At 48.6% G+C, this 20,011-nt stretch overlaps 3 protein-coding genes across 9 annotated transcripts; 1 reads left to right on the top strand and 2 right to left on the bottom strand.

Moving 5' to 3' along the window:
• Positions 1 to 97: 97 nt before the first annotated feature.
• bfsp2 (beaded filament structural protein 2, phakinin) lies at positions 98 to 4,353 on the bottom strand. Its single transcript, XM_085388919.1, has 7 exons — positions 3,772 to 4,353; positions 3,243 to 3,325; positions 2,710 to 2,866; positions 1,598 to 1,759; positions 1,388 to 1,516; positions 1,062 to 1,294; positions 98 to 344 (listed from the first exon to the last, which is right to left on the bottom strand). Exons 1-7 carry the CDS (start codon positions 4,213 to 4,215, stop codon positions 254 to 256), a joined length of 1,299 nt encoding a protein of 432 aa, XP_085245045.1. The 5' UTR covers positions 4,216 to 4,353; the 3' UTR covers positions 98 to 253.
• Positions 4,354 to 7,054: 2,701 nt separating this feature from the next.
• On the bottom strand, positions 7,055 to 12,163 carry ccr9a (chemokine (C-C motif) receptor 9a). Of its 2 annotated transcripts, none has more exons than XM_085388944.1 (3): positions 10,877 to 12,163; positions 9,400 to 9,465; positions 7,055 to 9,300 (listed from the first exon to the last, which is right to left on the bottom strand). In XM_085388944.1, exons 2-3 carry the CDS (start codon positions 9,463 to 9,465, stop codon positions 8,203 to 8,205), a joined length of 1,164 nt encoding a protein of 387 aa, XP_085245070.1. In that variant the 5' UTR covers positions 10,877 to 12,163; the 3' UTR covers positions 7,055 to 8,202. The 2 variants fall into 2 exon arrangements, with proteins under 2 accessions (XP_085245070.1, XP_085245069.1); XM_085388943.1 differs by lacking the exon at positions 10,877 to 12,163 and adding an exon at positions 10,634 to 10,855 and having other exon boundaries at positions 7,056 to 9,300.
• Positions 12,164 to 13,562: 1,399 nt separating this feature from the next.
• LOC146647308 (uncharacterized) lies at positions 13,563 to 17,649 on the top strand. Of its 6 annotated transcripts, none has more exons than XM_085388887.1 (8): positions 13,563 to 13,712; positions 14,114 to 14,554; positions 14,771 to 15,314; positions 15,384 to 15,444; positions 16,344 to 16,487; positions 16,561 to 16,697; positions 16,996 to 17,119; positions 17,392 to 17,649. In XM_085388887.1, the coding sequence occupies exons 2-8, from the start codon at positions 14,162 to 14,164 to the stop codon at positions 17,567 to 17,569; spliced, it is 1,581 nt and encodes a 526-aa protein (XP_085245013.1). In that variant the 5' UTR covers positions 13,563 to 13,712; positions 14,114 to 14,161; the 3' UTR covers positions 17,570 to 17,649. The 6 variants fall into 6 exon arrangements, with proteins under 6 accessions (XP_085245013.1, XP_085245012.1, XP_085245017.1 ...); XM_085388886.1 differs by having other exon boundaries at positions 13,574 to 13,712; positions 14,111 to 14,554; XM_085388891.1 differs by lacking the exon at positions 13,563 to 13,712 and having other exon boundaries at positions 13,719 to 14,554; positions 16,564 to 16,697; positions 17,416 to 17,649.
• Positions 17,650 to 20,011: the final 2,362 nt, after the last annotated feature.

Raw genomic sequence — 20,011 nt, 5'->3', positions numbered from 1 at the left:
CCTTTATTTGAGTTTGAAAGAAACAAGGAGCTCCTGAATGCACCGTCACATTCACTTTTATTAACACAGAGCAACACGAGTCTCAGGTCCAGTCAGGCTCAGGCGGGTCCTCAGGTGTTCTCGGCAGGTTCACCTGAAGACCGTTACAACGCGTCACATCCACACCGAGCAGCTGAAACGCACACTGCACTTCCAGCATCCTCCACACCTGCACAGGTAGACCGGGTCAGCCTGCTCAGGCTTTCCTCTGGGGTCACTGTGCTGCAGGTCCTGGAGATCCTGGAGGGTTGCTCCTGGAGTCTGGAGCAGCAGCTCCCTCGGGCTCTGAGTGGAGATCTGAACACCTGGACAGGTAAGTGTTTGTGTTAGTTTTACCCAGAATCTCCTTTAACAGTCAGACTGAGTCTAATTCATATTTCGTGTTGCTCGCAGTGCCGACATCCTTCATCAGCTGATTCTGGAAACGTCTACATCAGTCCCAAAGTGCGGCCCCACCCCCTGCAGGTGGGCTGAAGTAATAACAGAAATTCCTGTGAGAATTTATGAACACTGACACAAATATATAAATGTGTGTTTTCTACAAACTGTAGCAGGAGGCTGTTATGCTGTGACATTACTGTGACATCATTGCTGTGACCTCTGACCTCTGCTCTGTGTTGAGGTATGAACCCTGATTTTAATCAAATTTAAGGGAAATCCATCACGCGCTCCCGTGAATGCTTGGTCACATGACCGAGTGTACGAGGCACTCTGTGACCTTTAGAGTAAGTCCCCCCCCCCGCACACACAAACGCATGCATGCAGACACGTGCACATGCGCACACCTCTTATACACACACACATAAAAACATCTTCGTATCTAAGAATGCTCCATGCTTTTTATTTGTTTTTGTTTCTAATGTCTCTGTAAAGCAAATAAATTTGCCTTGCCATGCCTAAGAAGACAAAAAGATGTGACTGCTGAGAGGATTCTGATGGGATGTTACTGATTAGCAGGTGTGTGCGCTGACTAATGACCAGGCTTGCTCTGGTAACGTCTGTGTTCTGTGTCGACGACTCACAGCGTCTCGAAGCGGTTCTCCTCGCCGTCCAGGATGCCGTGGTACAAGTCGATCTCCTGCTCTAGCCGTTGCTTGTTGCTCAGCAACGTGTCGTAGTCGCGACGCTGCTGTTCGATTTCACTGCGTATGTCGGCTAGCTCCGCCTCCAGCTTGGCCACCACCGAGCCGAGATTCTGGAGCTCCATGTCGTGCCAGTGACGGGCGTCGCTCAGCGAGTTCTCCAGACCGCGTTTCTGCAGAGAGTGTATTTAACCAGTTAGTGGGAACTCGATCAGGTTATTGATCGCTTATTGATCTGTGCAGATCTTGCTTGCCATGTGGCTCACCAGGGCTCTGATAGACTCGGTCTCCGCCTGCAGACTCTGGATCTTACAGCCGGTGTCACTGCACTCAGCCTTCAGCGCCTCCACCTGTTCCTCCTCTGGACTCAGCTTGCTGCTCACGCACTGTGCCTCCTGCAGGACACACACCGCCACAGGTCAGACACGCCCACACACACACACCTTGGCACACCTGTGCAGGTGAGAGGACCTTACTTTACAGTCCAGGTAGGTGTCAGTCTCAGCCCTGCTCTTCTCCATCACTTTCTCCCAGTGGCTCCTGATATAGGCCAAGATCTGGTCCAGACTGGTTTCTATGGGCGCGTCGGGCTCGTCCACATCACGTCCCGCCATCTGACTGTACAGGATCCGCACATCCTGCTCAGAGAAGAAGTGGTCAGCTCACATGACCTTAGCCAGCTAAAGGAAGATCACACCTGCCACACGTGCTCTGAGTCTACTCTGACTTTACTGTGTCTCCGCTGTCACTCTTCTGGCTCTACTCTGACTCTACTGTGTCTCCGCTGTCACTCTTCTGACTCTACTCTGACTCTACTGTGTCTCCGCTGTCACTCTTCTGGCTCTACTGTGTCTCCGCTGTCACTCTTCTGACTCTACTCTGACTCTACTGTGTCTCCGCTGTCACTCTTCTGGCTCTACTCTGACTCTACTGTGTCTCCGCTGTCACACTTCTGACTCTACTGTGTCTCCGCTGTCACTCTTCTGACTCTACTCTGACTCTACTGTGTCTCCGCTGTCACTCTTCTGGCTCTACTCTGACTCTACTGTGTCTCCGCTGTCACTCTTCTGACTCTACTCTGACTCTACTGTGTCTCCGCTGTCACTCTTCTGACTCTACTCTGACTCTACTGTGTCTCCGCTGTCACTCTTCTGGCTCTACTCTGACTCTACTGTGTCTCCGCTGTCACTCTTCTGGCTCTACTCTGACTCTACTGTGTCTCCGCTGTCACTCTTCTGACTTTACTCTGACTCTACTGTGTGTCTGCTGTCAGTCTTCTGATTCTACTCTCACTCTACTGTGTCTCCGCTGTCACTCTTCTGACTACTGTGTCTCCGCTGTCACACTTCTGACTCTACTGTGTGGCTGCTGTCACTCTTCTGACTCTACTCTCACTCTACTGTGTCTCCGCTGTCACAGTTCTGACTCTAGCTCTACTGTGTGGCTGCTGTCACTCTTCTTATTCTACTTTTTTTTACTTAAAAAAGCTTAAATTCTAAGATTTAGTTTTTCAGCCTTTCTCTAAATGGTGACATCATCTGCTGCCGCAGCTTAAATTGGGAGATTTTTGAACAGAGTTTGGTGGGACCTGCTCATGGTTGTGCTCCAGACTGCGTAGCTCCGCCCTCATGTTCTCCATCTGCTCCTCAAGCTCCGCCTTCGTCAGGTTCGCCTCATCAATCACTTTGTACAGCGAGCTAATCTCCTCCTCCACTGCCCGACGGAACGGTTGCTCGTTCTCGAACCTGCAGGGGGAGCCACAGTCACTATGCCTGCAGCTGATGGTCCTGGTTCCTGAGCAGAACTAGGACCACCAGCCGCAGGACAACATGGAGGAGAGACTCACAGGGCAGGAGGCTGGTTATTGATCACCAGATGCTCCATGTTGGGGTTGTTTTTTAGATAAAGTCTATGATCAGTGCTTAAAAATAATGAATAATGTGGTTGATGATTGTGTCTGCTGTACCCTCCAGCAGCCACACAAGGGCACCATGTGATCACCTGAGACCAAAAGAAACCATCACTTCACATTCACGCTGCTGTTTACTGACAGAAGGTCTGTCACTGATCACTGCCACATTTCAGCTCACTGCTGATCACAGTGTGAGTTTGACCTCTGACCTGTCCTTGAAATCCTCAGCGTTGGCCTGCACGTTCTCTGTCTGCAGCATCAGCCGGGCGTTGTCCAGGATGGCTTCACTGACCTGCACAGAGTGTGGGAAAACAGAGCTGAGAGTGGCTGCAGCCAGCGGGGGGCATCGTTATCTCCACGCGTTACCTTTAGTGTAACGCCCCCGCAGCCTAACCTGATCTCAGGTGATCCAATAAAAACAGCAGCAAGACTCAAACACCGAATACTTAGTTTCTGTTCTCACACCTCAGAACATGTTTATCTGTGGAGGAATCAGCTGACGTAACGTGGCTGCTCGTGCACGGCTGCTCGTGCACACTTTTTAGGTTCACTTTTTTGCCTCAGGTGACTTTTGTATTTTAGGATTTTTTAGGCGAGGCACGTGGACCGTACGCGTCACTGTCACCACGATCTAAGAAAGGAGAGGCCTGAGTTGACCTTTGACCTCAGAGAGCAGCATGCCGATAGGATGAAGGATGGTGTGGAGATGGAGCCAGGTGTTTAGACCCTCCCCCTCACCTGTCTGTAAACCTCCTCCCACTCCCTCCTGAGGGGTCCCCAAGCTCCGGCGCTCGAGGCCTTGCGGTCCAGGCAGAGGCGGATCTGCTCCTCCAGCTGTTGGTTCAGCTGTTCCAGCGCTCTCACTTTGTCGCGGTATTCCATCAAACAGCTGTTCAGTCCCGCTGCCGCCGCACCGCTCCCCGCTGCTCGCTCGCTGCCTCGGGGCAGCACTGGTGTTGTGCTGCTCCTCATCCCCTGCAGGAACACGCTGCTGATGCCCAGAGCTCGCCGTGACACCCGCGTCCCCAGGCCAGAGGGGACACTCGCTGGTGGGGTGGAGCCTACAAAGACGCCGCGAGGGGCAGAGGTGCCTGCCGAGCCCATTCTCCCGCAGGAGGCAGAGGGTGGACGCTCGGCGGCCGTCTGTCCGAGGAAGGATGAGCGGCGTCGGGGCAGAGGCATGACGATCAGCACCTGCCAGTGTCAAACCGCTCAGACCCGCTCGCTACCGGGATTTATGCGAGGATGGCTGCTCTGGAAACATGGCTGCTTTTGTTCAGCCAGCGTTTGTGTTTGGAGCTTTTGTTGAAACAAAGAGTCTGAAAGAGCTGAGGCAGCAGAGCGAGCACGCGGGGGGGGGGCAGGAAGGGTCCTGAAGCCTGTCTGGGTCACATGACACACACACACACACACACACACACACACACACACACACACACACACACACACACACACACACACTGTTTATAAACAGAGAGCAGATGAGGGTTAGATCATCACTGCTGTTTCAGATCAATAAAGAATATCTGCTGTTAAACAGGTAAAGAACTCTTTAAATAAAGTTTAGTAGAAACAGCTGCGATCAATAAACTTCCTGTTTTGATAAACAGACTTGTTCTTCATGTTTCCTGGGAAAACCCTCAAAACATGACACACGAGCACAAAAATGAAGGCAACGCCATTATTCATGAAGGTAATAAAGTTTAATCTACATGTTTAAATAAAGTTTCAGCAGCATGGTTTCTTGTTTGAAGCCAGATGTTGTCGTGGTGTCGTTGGGTTCCTAAAGCTCCAGGGGTTTTAGTGGGCGGAGCTCGGGCTGAACTGAGGCAGACGCATTCAGGTCTGAAAGGCAGCGGCTGCTCCTGAACCTGCAGGTGTGCTTCAGCATTAAGGCCTTCACAGGTGTTCCAGTTACACCTGCATGCGTGCTAATCCCCACGCCCCCCACACTGCTCCTGATTGGTCAAACTGCAGCTTCCTCCCAGCCTCATTCCACCGTAAGCTCAGAGAAGGTGGAGGAGTTCATGCAGTGGTTCGGCCTCTCTGCTGTGCTCCTGTAGAGGACGCAGTCACTGCTTCTTCGTCGCTGTTTTGCCCTCACAGTCTCTCACAGAGACCTGAACCCTTCGCATCGTCTCGCTAGCTGGCAGATGTTGGCCCAGCCGTTTTTAGCTTCGTGTAATCTTTGAGTGTTTGTCGCCGGGCCGTTACCATGGCAGCAAACACAGAGCTGTTTGTCTGCGTGGAAACACCTGGGCCGTCTGTTCAGGTTTTGTCAGATTGTTTGTGCTGAATCTCAGCAGGAAGTGCTTTGCGGTTGGCAGGAAGTGGTGAATGCCAACGCAGCAGTTGAAAGTTTCCCAGCTGCTAAAAGATGCGTTGGACTTCTGAGGGTAAAAGCCCGTCTCATCCACCCTGTAAAGCAGACCCAGTCATCACTTTCAGCTTCCAAACACCTTTAATCTGAACTCTGGTTTCTGGTGTCCAGATTCCAACCATGAATCCCTTTAGAAACCTGCTGCAGCGCCGTCCTCCAAACCTTTCAAGACAAATGTCTGCTCCCATCCTTTAGATCCACCTCGGACAGAAAGCTGCGTTTGTGGATCACGGTGTCGTACCTGGGAATATCACCTGAAGCTGGAGGAACACGTGTTTGCAGTGTGAGTGAAGATTCAGCTGCTCTGGATAGATTTGAGGAAGCTTTTGGAGATCAAACTCAGCCTCGACCTCCTAACTGTGCTTGACTTATTACGACAGCAGGGAGCTGCAGGAACACCTGCAATGGTCAGGTGGGACACGCCTTAAACCACAGTAAGTCATCATCAATCAGAGATCCAGTTCATAGGATAGTAGTTTCCAGCGTCGGACTCTTTCTGGTCCAGGTTCTGAGCACGCTCAGATCTGCATCTATAAACAACGTCAAAGATAAAAAGTCGGCGGTGGCGCCACTGAGCCAAGCACAGCAGAGCGTCGTCAGTCGTTAAAGGAAGCACCGCATGTAAGTGACGCTCGGGTGAACTGGTCCTCTCAGCTGTTTACAGCACCTGGCCGCTCAGAGCTCAGGTAACTGTGCCCCTCATGGCCCAGAGGTCATGTTTGCATGACCCAGATGTCACAAAGCACCTGACTCCTGGCCCACGTGAGGCACAGCTGCGACCGCAAGACGTCAGGCACACCCAACTGTGGCCCAGAGCTGCAGATGTGGGCCACATGTTGGCCAGATGTTCAGCAGGGGCAGTGCAGATGTATGTGCTCTGTGGTCACAGTGAGAACACACACACACTGACTGTGTTAGCGTGCACGTGTTGCGTGAGTGGGCAACGTGACTAATGAGTGATAAGAGGCGGCAGTTTCTTGGTTCAAAGCCCTCTGACCAGTGTGATGGGCGGGGCTTAGCACTTCCTCTGTGAGGGCGGCTGGCTGTTTTTCTTCTGGGATCAACACCTCAGCTCGCAGCAGGATCCTGGAACAGGCCTGACCTTTGCGTTTGAGCACTGTGGCGTGCCAGTCAGCGAGCTTTTCTGGTTTTCACTTCTCTGTCTGTCACATTTTGTTTTTGTCCCAGTGACCCATGAGAACATGACACCACACAGACCTGAGGTCAGCTTCCTTTTTCTCAGCCTCCCATCACTGAGCCTCAGAGAGGATGTGATGTAATGATTTTGAGGTTAGAGAAAGAGACATGTCGCAATCCCCGCTGTAAAAACAAGAGTAAAATAAGACGATGGCGTCTCACAGATGTCTCGTCTGTTCTCTCAGACTCATTCATCTGCAGAGCCCTGAAACAGAATTGGTCCTAGCACTGAACCCTGTGGAACTCCATAATTAACCTCAGTGTGTGAAGAGGACTCTCCATTTACATGCACAAACTGGAGTCTATTAGATAGATATGATACAAACCACTGCAGTGCAGTACCTGTAATACCTACAGCATGTTCTAATCGCTCTAATAGGATATTATGGTCGACAGTATCGAACGCTGCACTGAGGTCTAGCAGGACAAGCACAGAGATGAGTCCACTGTCAGAGGCCATAAGAAGATCATTTGTAACCTTCACTAAAGCTGTTTCTGTGCTGTGATGAGCTCTGAAACCTGACTGAAACTCTTCAAATAAACCTCTGCAGATGATCTGTTAGCTGTTTGACAACTACTCTTTCAAGGATGTTTGATATAAAGGAAGGTTGGAGATTGGCCTATAATTAGCTAAGACTGCTGGGTCTAGAGATGCTTTTTGAGTAAAGGTTTAACTACAGCCAGCTTGAAGGCCTGTGGTACATAGCTGATCATTAGAGATAGGTTGATCATATTTAAGATCGAAGCATTAATTAATGGCAGGACTTCTTTGAGCAGTTTTGTAGGAATGGGGTCTAAAAGACACGTTGATGGTTTGGAGGAAGTAATTATTGAAGTTAACTCAGAAAGATCAATTAGAGAAAAAGAGTCTAACTTAACATCAATGGTACTAAGAGTAGCTGTGTGTGTTGTACTTGTTCACTGCTGTGTGTGCAGTGAAGCAGCTGAGGTGTGTTTGCAGAACAAAGATCATAAACAGGATGAGAGAAGGAAGGATGTGAAGAAAAGAGTGCGACAGCGTTTCATCAACTTCCCCGTTTTTCTCTCACACTTTATTTTCATAACTCAGAAAACCAAAACATTTACATTGGTGTGACGCACACACACTCACACAAACACACAAACACACAAACAGGGTTATATACAGCATTAGTCACATTTCAGCTTTGGCTCAGTTTCTGTTCAAACGCAGCGAGGAGACCGGTCCCGTCTCTGATACAGCAGCTAAAACGTCACATTTAAAAACAGCTTCATGTTTACTGTACAAGCAAGCCCTGAAAAGTCCTGGAAACACCTGGAAAAGTCCTGGCTCAGAAAATGATGTGGAGGTTTTACATTCTCATTACAAAGGTTTCTTTTTGTTTTCCCCAAAACTGTAAAAGCTGTAACCAGCAGGCGCGCCCAGCCTCCACCTGTCCTGTGCTCTGAGGTGAAGGTGTTCTCAGGTGAGCGGGCTATGACTGTCTGTGGGTGGATGTTAGGGTGAAGCAGCACATGTGTTGAATCAAAGCTTCTTAAAAACTCTTCCTGCGATCGAGGCGTCTGCTGTACAGCTGCCCTGGCACAAACAGGAAGTTACGCGGTGACGGTTTCTACAGCGACAGCGCCTGCGAGGTTTCGCTGTCAGACATCACCGAGGCTCGGGTGGAGCTCAGCGGGCTCCTGCTGGACTTGGTGGACAGCTGAATCTTGGTGACGGGTGGCACGCAGCGGCAGCAGCGCAGCAGGTGCACCACGTCACGGCGGAACCGTGAGCCCACGAAGACGTAGAGGAAGGGGTTGAGGCAGGCGTGCATGTAGGCCAGACTCTTCAGCACCTGCCCCGCCTTATCAAAGGCCTTCAGGTGATCGCAGTTCGTGATGGTGATGTTGGAGGCCTGCACCGCCTCCATCACCAGCACGCTGTTGTAAGGCAGCTGCGACACAACGAACGCCACCACCACCGCCAGGATGACACGCATGGCCTTGTGCTTCTGGAAGCCCTGGGTCTTGAGCAGCGTGGCGACGATGACGCTGTAACAGAAGGCCATGACGATGAAGGGCAGGCAGAAGCCCATGCTCACCTGCAGGGACAGTACCAGGATCTTGGTGTTGTTCCCCAGGTGGGGCGGGAACACCATACGGCAGTAGTCCTGCGTCCTCCCTTCCACCTTTGCGGGGGCAGCAAATACCAGCTCGGGCGTGGCAAGGAGCAGTGCAAGCAGCCACACCCCCGCGCACACCAAACGGCTGCAGCGCAGGCGCTCCACCTGCGAGTTGTGCGCCTTTGTGGTCTGCACGATGGCAATGTAACGGTCCACGCTAATGCAGGTAAGCAGCAACATGCTGCTAAACAGGTTCACCTTGTAGAGGGCGGAGTTTATTTTGCAGAGGGAGGTGCCGAAGATCCAGCTGTGCGACGCCTCGGCCGCCCACAGCGGCAGCGTGACCAGGAACAGCAGGTCGGCCACGGCCAGGTTCAGCAGGTACACGTCGGTCATCGTCTTCAGCCGGCGCCGGAAGTTCAGGTAGATCCACACCACGGCCAGGTTCCCGGCTCCGCCCACCAGGGCGATCATCCAGAAGAGCGGTGGCTCATAGTGACTCCTGAACACCCGCACCGACTCCCGGTCGCACAGCAAGTCGTCTCCGTAGTCCTCTGAGTAGTCATAGTTGTCAGAGGTGGCCGAGGGATTGAAAGCAGACGGCTCCTGATGGACAGAGACAGCACACCTGAGCACACCTGAGCACACCTGAGCACTCTGCTGATACATACTTGGATAAATCAATAAATAATCAGGGTTCGTTACCTCTGTGATCATTGTTGTGATGATGTCATCCATGGAGGTCACATTCATGGTGAAAAGGTCATCCATCTACAAACACAGGTGTTCGGGTTAGAAAAGGTGCAGCGAGTTTCACACAAACAAAACCTCCAAAAAGAGGAAACAAAATAAAAGAACAAGCTAAAGCCGCCTGGCGCCGCTCCTCCTACGCTCGCTGGTCACATGCTTTTTGTAGTTTGTGACGTTGTTGCTGTTGACTCATGTCTGTGTTGCTTCACTTTCTGCACGTTGTTTTTAGTCAGTGTAGGACAAAGGACATATTTTTACTCTCTTTGAAGTACTTTTACTCTGTTACTCTGTTACAAACTGTATTGTACTTTTAAATAGTACTACTGAGCCCTGATCCTACACTATAAAAGTACCCCCGTACAATAGCTTTACCAAAATAAAAGCCTTGGGGTGAATATAAGTGCTGTGAAACGTGTAACCGTCAAACTCACAGACATTAAAGAACTCGTTTCTTTAAATGAAGCTGAGGATTAAAGCGGATCACGTGCTCAAACACTGAAAACTCGACTGTTTGAATGTTTCAGGCATAAAAATGAGTCCTCGGTTTGACCACTTTAAAGTTTAAGCTCTTCGTCTCACATAGGTCTGCACACAGAGTACCTAACTTTGAGTGTTTGGGTCATTTAAGACTGTGGTATTAATAATTTTACTGATCCCAGAGTACTTTAAATTCTCCAGACGTGTCTGTGAGTCACAAATATCCTGGTCCTCCTAGGACCTGCGTCCACATATGTGGACGTCACATTTTGGGTTATTTAGACCAAAATACTAAATTTTGCTCTACAGGAGCCTGATATCCACTTACAGGACATTATGCTGCTACTGTTCTATTGAAATGTAAAATGAAAGTCCTCATATGTGGATCTCATTTTTCCCAGAAACACAAATCTGGTAATTCTGTGTTTTACATTCATCGGGTCCCAAATAGCAAAGAGAAATTAAAAGTGCTGCAGTACAAGCAGTTATTTATCGTCGTGTGCCTGTTAGAACCACTAAAACCAGAAACATCATCTGAAATCTCAGAGTCTGTGGTGAGGCGATCTGAGATCTGCTCACAACTAGACTATTATGGGATGGTTAATGATGAAGTGAAAAACATCTTTACACTGCGCTCGGAAATCAAAGTCTGCAGCTCGCCGCTTTCCCCATGAAACAAAGACCAGACACAGACAGACAGGCGTGGACTCACCGTCAGGCGTCTCGTCGTCTCTGGTGTGTCTCGCTGTTTGGCGCTTTTTGCACTCTAAGTCCGTTAGACCACAAAAGTGACGTATGAAAGCAGAAGTTACATCAGCTGTCTAAGAGGAGTGGCTACGATTTCATAACGAGTAGACAGTGAGCACGAACGCATCAACATCCCTGAATGTTAGACCCCCAGAATCCAATGATCCTGAATCCGAACCCTTGAGAATAACAACAAATATTTACTTACAGCTGGTTAGAGTTGTACAAACTCTGCTATTGGCTGATATTTCCATGTATCACAGCAACATGTAAGGAGATGACTTCTGCACAGCACTGTGGTACAAAGGAGGCCTTTTGTAGGTGCTGAGCTGTTTTGAGGAGAGTTTAAAGGAAAATGAAAAGAGAAGCTCGGACACCACAAAGAGGAAGTCGGGGAAAATCAGCTGGCTGAACCCGGGAGCTCCTAAGAACTGAAAACAGAAGCAGCGTCACACACCGGGACTCGCCCGGGCTCACATGGTGAAGCCTGAGAGGTTACCCAGAATGCAGTTGGTGACATTTCCTCAGGTTTCTGCTGCTCTGTGTCACAGACACGAAGCTGCTGCAGGTTATACTCACAGATCCGCCTGGGTGTGAAACTGATCTGGGTGCAGTTTGACTTGTACAACTTTCTACCTGAGCAATCAAAGACGACATTCACAGGTGGCCGCATGGCTGAAAGCGGCCGGCCTGGGTTTGAATCCAACCCGCGGCCCTTTGCCGCATCTCGTCCCTCTGCTTTCCTGTCACTCTTCACTGTAGCCTTCAAAATAAAGCCGCCCAAACAAATATTTAAAAACAACAAAGTCACAAAGCTAAAGCTAAACACACTGAAGAAATGATGACATTCGGCCCTGGTCTGTGCACCTGGAGGAGGGCACACTTCTTCCCAGAATGAGTGTAAGTGTTGGGGGGGGGGGGGGGGTCAGATTTGTTGGGCTTTGTATGAATCATCCTGCCACGCTGAACCAAAACTACACACATTTAAATCGTTTCCTGTTTCAAACATCACTCTCACTGCCTGCCGACCACTGTATCCATGACAACAAACATTCCCTAATATCAGAGACAACCCACGACTGTCTCGCTCTGACCTCAACGCCCCCCTCCCCCCCTCGCTCCGGGCCGACACGGTGCCTCACGTCTGCAGTGAGAAGTGTTGTACCAGCTGGAGTGGTAGTAGTACTGAGGTATCTGTGGTCACACACACTGAACATGTTGTTCTTCTCTGCTTATCTCTACTTCCTGTTTAAGGTGACAAACACAGACTGGCAGCAGTTTCCGTGACTTGTGAGCACATTACCTTAAAGGGCTCCTGCACACCTTCAGCCTGTGAAAGCACAAAACCGGGACACAGTTCACGTCATGTCACCTGTGCACAACACGTGCTTCATACTGACAGGTAACAACCCCCAGTACAGAGAGATGACCCCAACATCCACACCACCCCCTCCGCAATCAGTGAGGCGGAAGAACTCCCTCTAAAACAGAACCAGGATTAGGGAGGGACTGAGCCTGATTCACTGGGAATCCCCGGCAGCCTACGTCTATTGCAGCATAACTAAGGGAGGATTCAGGGTCACCTGGTCCAGCCCTAACTATATGCTTTAGCAAAAAGGAAAGTTTGAAGCCTAATCTTGAAAGTAGAGATAGTGTCTGTCTCCTGAATCCAAACTGGAAGCTGGTTCCACAGAAGAGGGGCCTGAAAACTGAAGGCTCTGCCTCCCATTCTACTTTTAAATACTCTAGGAACAACAAGTAGGCCTGCAGAGCGAGAGCGAAGTGCTCTAATAGGGTGATATGGTACTACAAGGTCATTAAGATAAGATGGGGCCTGATTATTTAAGACCTTGTATGTGAGGAGCAGGATTTTGAATCCTGGATTTAACAGGAAGCCAAAACAGGAGAAATCTGCTCTCTTTCTAGTCCCTGTCAGGACTCTTGCTGCAGCATTTTGGATTAGCTGAAGGCTTTTCAGGGAGTTTTTAGGACTTCCTGATAATAATGAATTACAGTCGTCCAGCCTGGAAGTAATAAATGCAGGAACTAGTTTTTCAGCGTCACTCTGAGACAGGATATTTCTAACTTTAGAGATGTTGCACAAATGGAAGAACGCAGTCTTACATATTTGTTTAATATGTGTGTTGAAGGACATGTCCTGGTCCAAAATGACTCCAAGGTTCCTCACAGTGTTACTGGAGGCCAAGGTAATGCCATCCAGAGTAAGAATCTGCTTAGATACCATATTTCTAAGGTTTTCAGGGCCGAGTACAATAACCTCAGTTTGATCTGAATTAAGAAGCAGAAAGTTAGCAGCCATCCAGGTCTTTATGTCTTTAAGACATTCCTGCAGTTTATGGATAAACCTTCTTGATTATGTAACAGAGAGAAGCGCTCTGAGGACCACCAACGTGGGCAAACACGTGTGTATGTGTCTGTGAGTGTGCGGTCACAGCTTGTCATGCAACACTGCACAGTGTGAACTTGCTGTCACGCTATGCGGCTGATTCCTGTTTCACTGACGTCTGTCAAACACTTCCTGTTAGACAGGAAAAAACAGCCAGGTCACGTGACCTGATTTTCTCCTCATTTCTCTTCTGCTGTTAACGCATATGGTTACCATAGAGACATGTGACCCCCCCAGCATCATCTGACATAAAAACAAATAAATGTTATAAAGATAAGATAAGATAACCTTTATTAGTCCCACACGTGGGAAATTTGTTTTGTCACAGCAGGAGTGGACAGTGCAAAAGTTATGCTGGACTTAAAAGCCAGATTTAAACTAAAACAAACAAAACTTTTGGAGCTTTTATTGTGAAAGAGTGAACTGAAGTTAATCTCATGTAATCTGATAATCTGAACAGTGTGACGTCCGACAGATTTTGTGTAATCCTGAAAACAGGGAGCCGGTGTGGTTCGTGCTCTCGCCTGAGCTCTGTGCTGTCGGTTTTAAAGCCTCCTCTGGGGGCAGCAGAGCGGCCGGCGGGCTCCGAGGAGCCGTAGAAGAAGAAATAGGAGCGGATGTAAACAAAGAGGAGCAGGTGAGTTTTAGTGAGACGCTCCGCAGTCTCACCTGGGAGCTCATTTATTGATCTATTAGTGACGTATCGATTCGTTCCTGCTCTGAAACACCGTTAGCCTGCTAGCCTTCTCCGCGTCTTTGCATTTCCCGCGCGAGCCTAGCTAAAGCGGACGGCGAACGCGCTGCCCTAGATCAGCCAATCATTCCGCTTAACGTACGTTTCGTCATCAAGCAGAGGGGTTGGTACTCTAAGTACTCAGAGTAGTCAGAGTACTGGGACTGTGGAATAAAGTAGCATAACGAAGACTGCTGCTGATATCTGGACGGATGTTCGGTTCTGCTGCGCTCTGATTGGTCAGTGTTTGAATTCAGGCGGTTTTTTTTAGATAAATCCTATTTACACTGACTGTGTCCCAGCAGGGCCAAAGGACGGACCTCACACCGTGATGTCATGGTGATGTCATAGCGATGTCGTGGGTGAAGCAGCGGTACCGTGACATCAGCCCTGTGACCCTGCAGTTGGGGGGCGGAGCTGTGAGCTCCAGCCTGTACTGTGCTGAGGTGGAGGGCGTGGGGGCGGGGCTAGTGGAGTCCTTCCTGGTGGAGCTTTATCGCTGTAAGCTCTGTCAGTTCACCTGTGGCATCAAAGCCTCCATTAACAGCCACCTGCTGCTCACGCACCGCCCCAACGCCTATCTGGACGGGGCAGAGGCGGGGCTCCAGCAGGGAGCGTCACCCTATCAGCTAAAGGAGAGTGACGAAGATGAGGACTTCCTGCTCTACAACATGCTGGACAACCTGAGCCCGGCTACCTGTGACATCAGCAGTGAGGGCGGGCTGCAGGTGGCCCACACCTGTGAGGTGATAACCTCACACACACACACAGAGAACAGAATGATTTTGAGCTTTTATTTTAAAAGGTGAAACAATATGAAGTTCATAGTCAGACGGTTATTTATGATTTAGCTTTTCAAATTAAGTTGAAATGTATTTATTTTTTGATTTATTTATCTTATTTTATTCTGAAGGTGTCCTTACACCTGGTAGCCACACCTTAATCTTGTGGTTTGTATGCAGGTCACCACACTCTTTGAGGAAGAGGAAGAGGAGCAGGAGGAGGACTCCTCCATCTTCACTCTGAAGGGGAGCACTTTATCCTCTCTGGCCGACACCCCCGCCTCCCAGGAGGAGTTGGCGCAGTCCGCCCACCTGATGACCCTTGGGCTGTGTCGGATCTCTGCAGTCAGAGCTCCTCCTCTTCCTTCTTCCTCACCGTCCACACAGCTCACGCAACCACATGACAGCAGTGCCAACAACAAAGCGAAGGCTCCGCCCCCCAGCCTGCTGTGTCTGCTCTGCCCATTAAAACTGCCGTCGCGGCGGCTGCTTGATATCCATGTCAGGTCACACCGTGCCAGCGGCGGTTTCGGCTGCGTGCGCTGCAACTGGATGGCCGACAGTTGGGAGGAGGTGGAGCATCACTGGAGGAGCCGCTGTAGCCAGAGGAGGAAAAGGAGGAGGGAGCGGGAAGAGAAGAAGAAGAAAACCGCGGTGGCGGTCTGTCACAGGAAGTTCGAAAACAGCACGCTGAGAAGCGCTCCTGAAAAACCATGGAAACACAGTGAGTGCCCAGCTCTGTACCATCGATCAGTAATCAATAAGAACACTAACACTGATCAGTTTTCTGCAGATGGATGGAGGAGCCAGCTGATTGGACGTGCAAAGCGTAAGGAGGCGGAGCTTCTTGACAGGTAATAATAACAATAGTAATAATAATAATAATAATAATAATAATACATTTTATTTAAAAGGGACACTGTACAGCAAATAAAAGAGGCATAAAACCAGGAAATAAACGTGATAATAAAAGAAAGTTTAAGAGCATGGAGAGGTTCTCTACAGTAGGCTGTCTTGAACAGGTGGGTTTAGAAGGTGGACTTTAAAAAAAGGGAATGAGGTGATGTTTCTGAGGTCGGGGGGGGATTCCAAAGTGGAGGGGCAGAGCGACTAAAAGTCCCCCATAGAAACAAGACGAGAGGAAGGAACAGGAAGAGGAGGATCTGAGGCACCAGGATGGGATGGAGATCTGTACCGAACCAGAGAGGTATGGTGGGTGGAGAGAATGAATTGCCTTAAATGTACAGAGGAGTATTTTAAAATTAATGCGAAGTTTAACCGCCGGCCAGTGAAGCTGCTTCAGAATAGTGGTGAGTCCTAGTAATAATGCGGGCAGCAGCGTTCTGGACACGCTGAAGCTTGTTGATGGATTTTTGTGTAAGAGCGAGTTACAGTAGTCGATCCGACAGGTAACTGTGGACGAGGGTAGCAGGCGCATGTGGAGTGAAGAAGGGGCGGAGTTGGAAATATGCTGAGCGAGTGAGAGTTAAAGGATAGTGCACTGTCAAGAATGACAGCCAAACTTTTCACAGAGGGAGAGGTAGAAACTGATGAGTTCTTGATAGTAACAGAAAAACAGTTAGCTCTGGATAGCCATCATCTGGAGCCGACCGGGAGAAGCTCCGAGTTGTTGCTGTTGACTTTAAGAAAGTGGGAGGAAAACCATGAACTAAGAGAATCTGAAATGATTAAAAACCAGTTTGAATGTCTGTCAGCCAATCGGAACACAGCCTGTGTGCGTGTTTGTTTTCAGGCAGGCCAGCAGAGCTCGGGCCGCATCACGGCCGGTCACCATGGAGACCACGAGGAAAACCACAAGGAGGACGAACGGAGACGGCGAGCAGCTGACAGCAGAGAGCGGGAAGCAGACGGGCTTCAGCTGCTCACTGTGCCACAGGTAACCACGTTACCCATAATCCCTCACTGCACAGAGTCACGTGACCTGGTGATGTCATGGCATTTCTTCTCAGCAGGAAGTTCTCCTCTAAACTGACTCTGAGGCGTCACCTGGGCGTTCATGGGGGAGAGAAACCGTTCACCTGTCCTCACTGCTCCTACAGCAGCCGGCTGAAGGCCTCACTGCTGCAACACCTGAGGACTCACACAGGTAACACACACACACACACACACACCTGAAGACTCACACGGGTAACACACACACACACACACCTGAGGACTCACACGGGTAACACACACACACACACACCTGAGGACTCACACGGGTAACACACACACACACACACCTGAAGACTCACACGGGTAACACACACACACACACACCTGAGGACTCACACAGGTAACACACACACACACACCTGAGGACTCACACAGGTAACACACAGAAAGCTGAGAGCCCTTGTCATGTGACTGTCAGGTGACGTTGTGCGTCCCGTGTGTGATCTCAGGTGAGAAGCCGTACAGGTGTGCAGAGTGTCCGTATGCGTCCATCGATCGCAGCTCTCTGCTCCGACACTACAGGACTCACAGCCAGGAGAAACCGTACAGGTGTCAGCACTGTGACTACAGCAGGTAACACACCTGACACGCACCTGACACACACCTGGTGCACACCTGTGCTCCCACAAACTGCTGCTCGAGTATTTCGAATAATAGAAAATTAAATTGAATGTGACTCATAAATCGAAGGGTTTATCTGTGTTTTCACGGATGTTGTTTGCAGTTTGGAAACCAATGAGCAGTTCGTCCTGAAACACCTGTGTCAGGATTCATTATTGATCAGTATTGATGTGTGATCTGATTAATCTGTGGAAAAACTGATAGATTACTAAAGCAATCGGTAGCCCTGTTTTTGTTTTTCTCAACAGCATCCAGAAGAAGAGTTTGGATCTCCATGCTCGCCGCCATCACACTGGTGAGGCGTTCCCATGTCAACAGTGCGACTACTCGAGCCCGGACCGCCAGCTGCTGCTGAGACATGTCCGCAGACACCACGCCCCCTCCCAGCAAGCTGCGTTCTGAACATGCGCTGGTGTGACGGGGCTCGGCACAAAGTTTTATTTGTGGACTTTTTTAATGAAAATAAAAGCTTAGAAAAAATAGTTTCTGTTCTTATTTATTCACTCTCAGACCTTTACTTTGAAAATATGAAGGCCTTAAACACTTTTTAACTTTGAAAAGGCCTCAATGAGCACATAAGGCTGTGACAGTCAGCTGATTATTAATCAGTGAATACTAGAATACTATTTTCATTGGAAATAACTGACCAACGTGAGTGAAGCAGCTGACGTCTCACCTGCTGCTCACCTGGACTCAGTGCTCAAAATTAGCCAGAACTGAACAGGTTCTGATTAATCAGGAACCAAAAACGTAACTCTGAGCACACGTCAGGGGGACGGACAACGAGCATCAGACTTTGTGCTTCAGTAATGTGTGCAATAAAACATGTTTTAGCAAAATCTTTTTTCAAATACAATTTAAAAACAGATTCCTCTCCTCATCTGCATTTCCTGTTAGCTCACACATTAGCTTTGTTTCAAGTTTCACTTCCAGCAGCGACATTCTGCAGGTCAAAACTGCACATAAGATAAACGAAATCAATTCAATTCAGTTTTATTTATACAGCACCAAATCACAACAACAGTCGCCTCAAGGCGCTTTATATCGTAAGGTAGACCCTACAATAATACATAGAGAGAAAAACCTAACAATCATATGACCCCCATGAGCACTATGAGCAACAGTGGGAAGGAAAAACTCCCTTTTAACAGGAAGAAACCTCCAGCAGAACCAGGCTCAGGGAGGGGCGGGGCCATCTGCTGTGATTGGTTGGGGAGGGGGAAGGAAGACAGAGATTGAATAAAGAAAATATATTTTTATTAAAAAAGTAGAGTAAATAAATACAGATTACTGAAAATGCTGTGTGGCAGAGGTAATGGTATATACATGTACAGTAACTGTAAATGAACAGTCCCATATTTCAGCAGCTTGTAGCTAACTCTCGGATTAGCTAACACATATAGCATTTCTGTGAGTCTTCTGGTCCTTAAAAAAACTGCGAAGTATCCAGGTGGTCAGATGTAAGGGGCTCTGTGATTGGTTACAGAGAATTTGCACTGTCGTTTTTTTTCACCCGGGTTATATTTATTTATTCATTTATTTATTTTGTCAGGAAAAAAGAGAAGCTTTCTAAACATCCGGCTTTAAGTCTACATTTTAGAGACATAAATGAGGAGCTTTTCACAAATGTGTTTCTATCTATGGTGTCTTCTTGTTTTTCATTCAAACTGTTTCACTGACTTCTCTTATTAAAAAATGTTTTTAAAAAAATTTGTAATCATTTTTTTTATTTTTTTTGTATTATTTTTGGTCCCACGGTAATAGATGTTCCAGCCATGTATTCCAGCCTTAAACCTAACCTTATCCATAACCCTAACCAGCAGTTAAATGGCGTAAAATAATGTTTTCCAAAGCGATTTTAGGATAATGAACGAACATGTGTAGATTGAGTCCAGAGGGTTCTCATGTGTTCTCCTTTTTCCGATGTTGTCATTTAGGAACGTGTTGGGTAACTGAGAGCGTAAAATGTTGACGATTTGTCACCGAGTGTAAAATATTACGCTTAGGGAGTGAGAACGTGTTGGGTTTCTCAAATCTAAGGGGCGCCAACCAAAATTCCTCTTTAAGAAAGAAATGTTTAATAATCACATTCTGTTTCATAAGAACTGTGCTGCCTCGGCCAAATCTAAATACTATTGTGGTTTATTCTATTCTCGTGCATGTAACCCAAAGTTCCTTTGTTTAACAATATTCCTGCATCTCCACAATTTTTTCCTTCTCTAACCTAACCCTCTCTTGTATCCTTTGCAGCTCTGTATCCACCTGCAGCTTGAGATCTGTAGTCTTTGTTTACCATTTACTAATGTTCACGTTTCACTCTCCCCTCAGTATCAGATGTATCAGTAATGATTCAAGAGTCTAAATCATCTCCCCAGGGACCCTCTTCCCACTGTCCTAGTCTAAGCTTTTCTTGGTGGTGGACTTCCAGAGACGCAGACCCACCACACTGACACCGGTGAACATCCAGGGAGTGGACATTGAGATAGTGGACTCCTATAGGTACCTGGGTGTTCACCTGAATAATAAACTGGACTGGAGCCACAACACTGATGCTCTTTACAGGAAGGGTCAGAGCAGACTCTACCTGCTGAGGCGGCTGAGGTCATTTGGAGTCCAGGGAGCGCTTTTAAAGACCTTCTATGACTCTGTGGTGGCATCTGTCATTTTTTACAGTGTGGTGTGTTGGAGCAGCAGTTTATCAGCAGCTGAGAGGAAGAGGCTGGATAAACTCATCAGGAAGGCCAGCTCTGTTCTGGGATGCACCCTGGACCCAGTGCGGGTGGTGGGAGACAGAAGGACTGTGGCCAAAATAACATCTCTGATGGACAGAGTCTCCCAGTCCAT

Source organism: Rhamphochromis longiceps, linkage group LG18, assembly GCF_057381845.1.
Source record: "Rhamphochromis longiceps isolate RC_006_pf linkage group LG18, R_longiceps_female_GT1.1, whole genome shotgun sequence".
NCBI classification, from domain to species: Eukaryota; Metazoa; Chordata; class Actinopteri; order Cichliformes; family Cichlidae; genus Rhamphochromis; species Rhamphochromis longiceps.
This window is presented reverse-complemented; position numbering and strand designations above follow the sequence as displayed.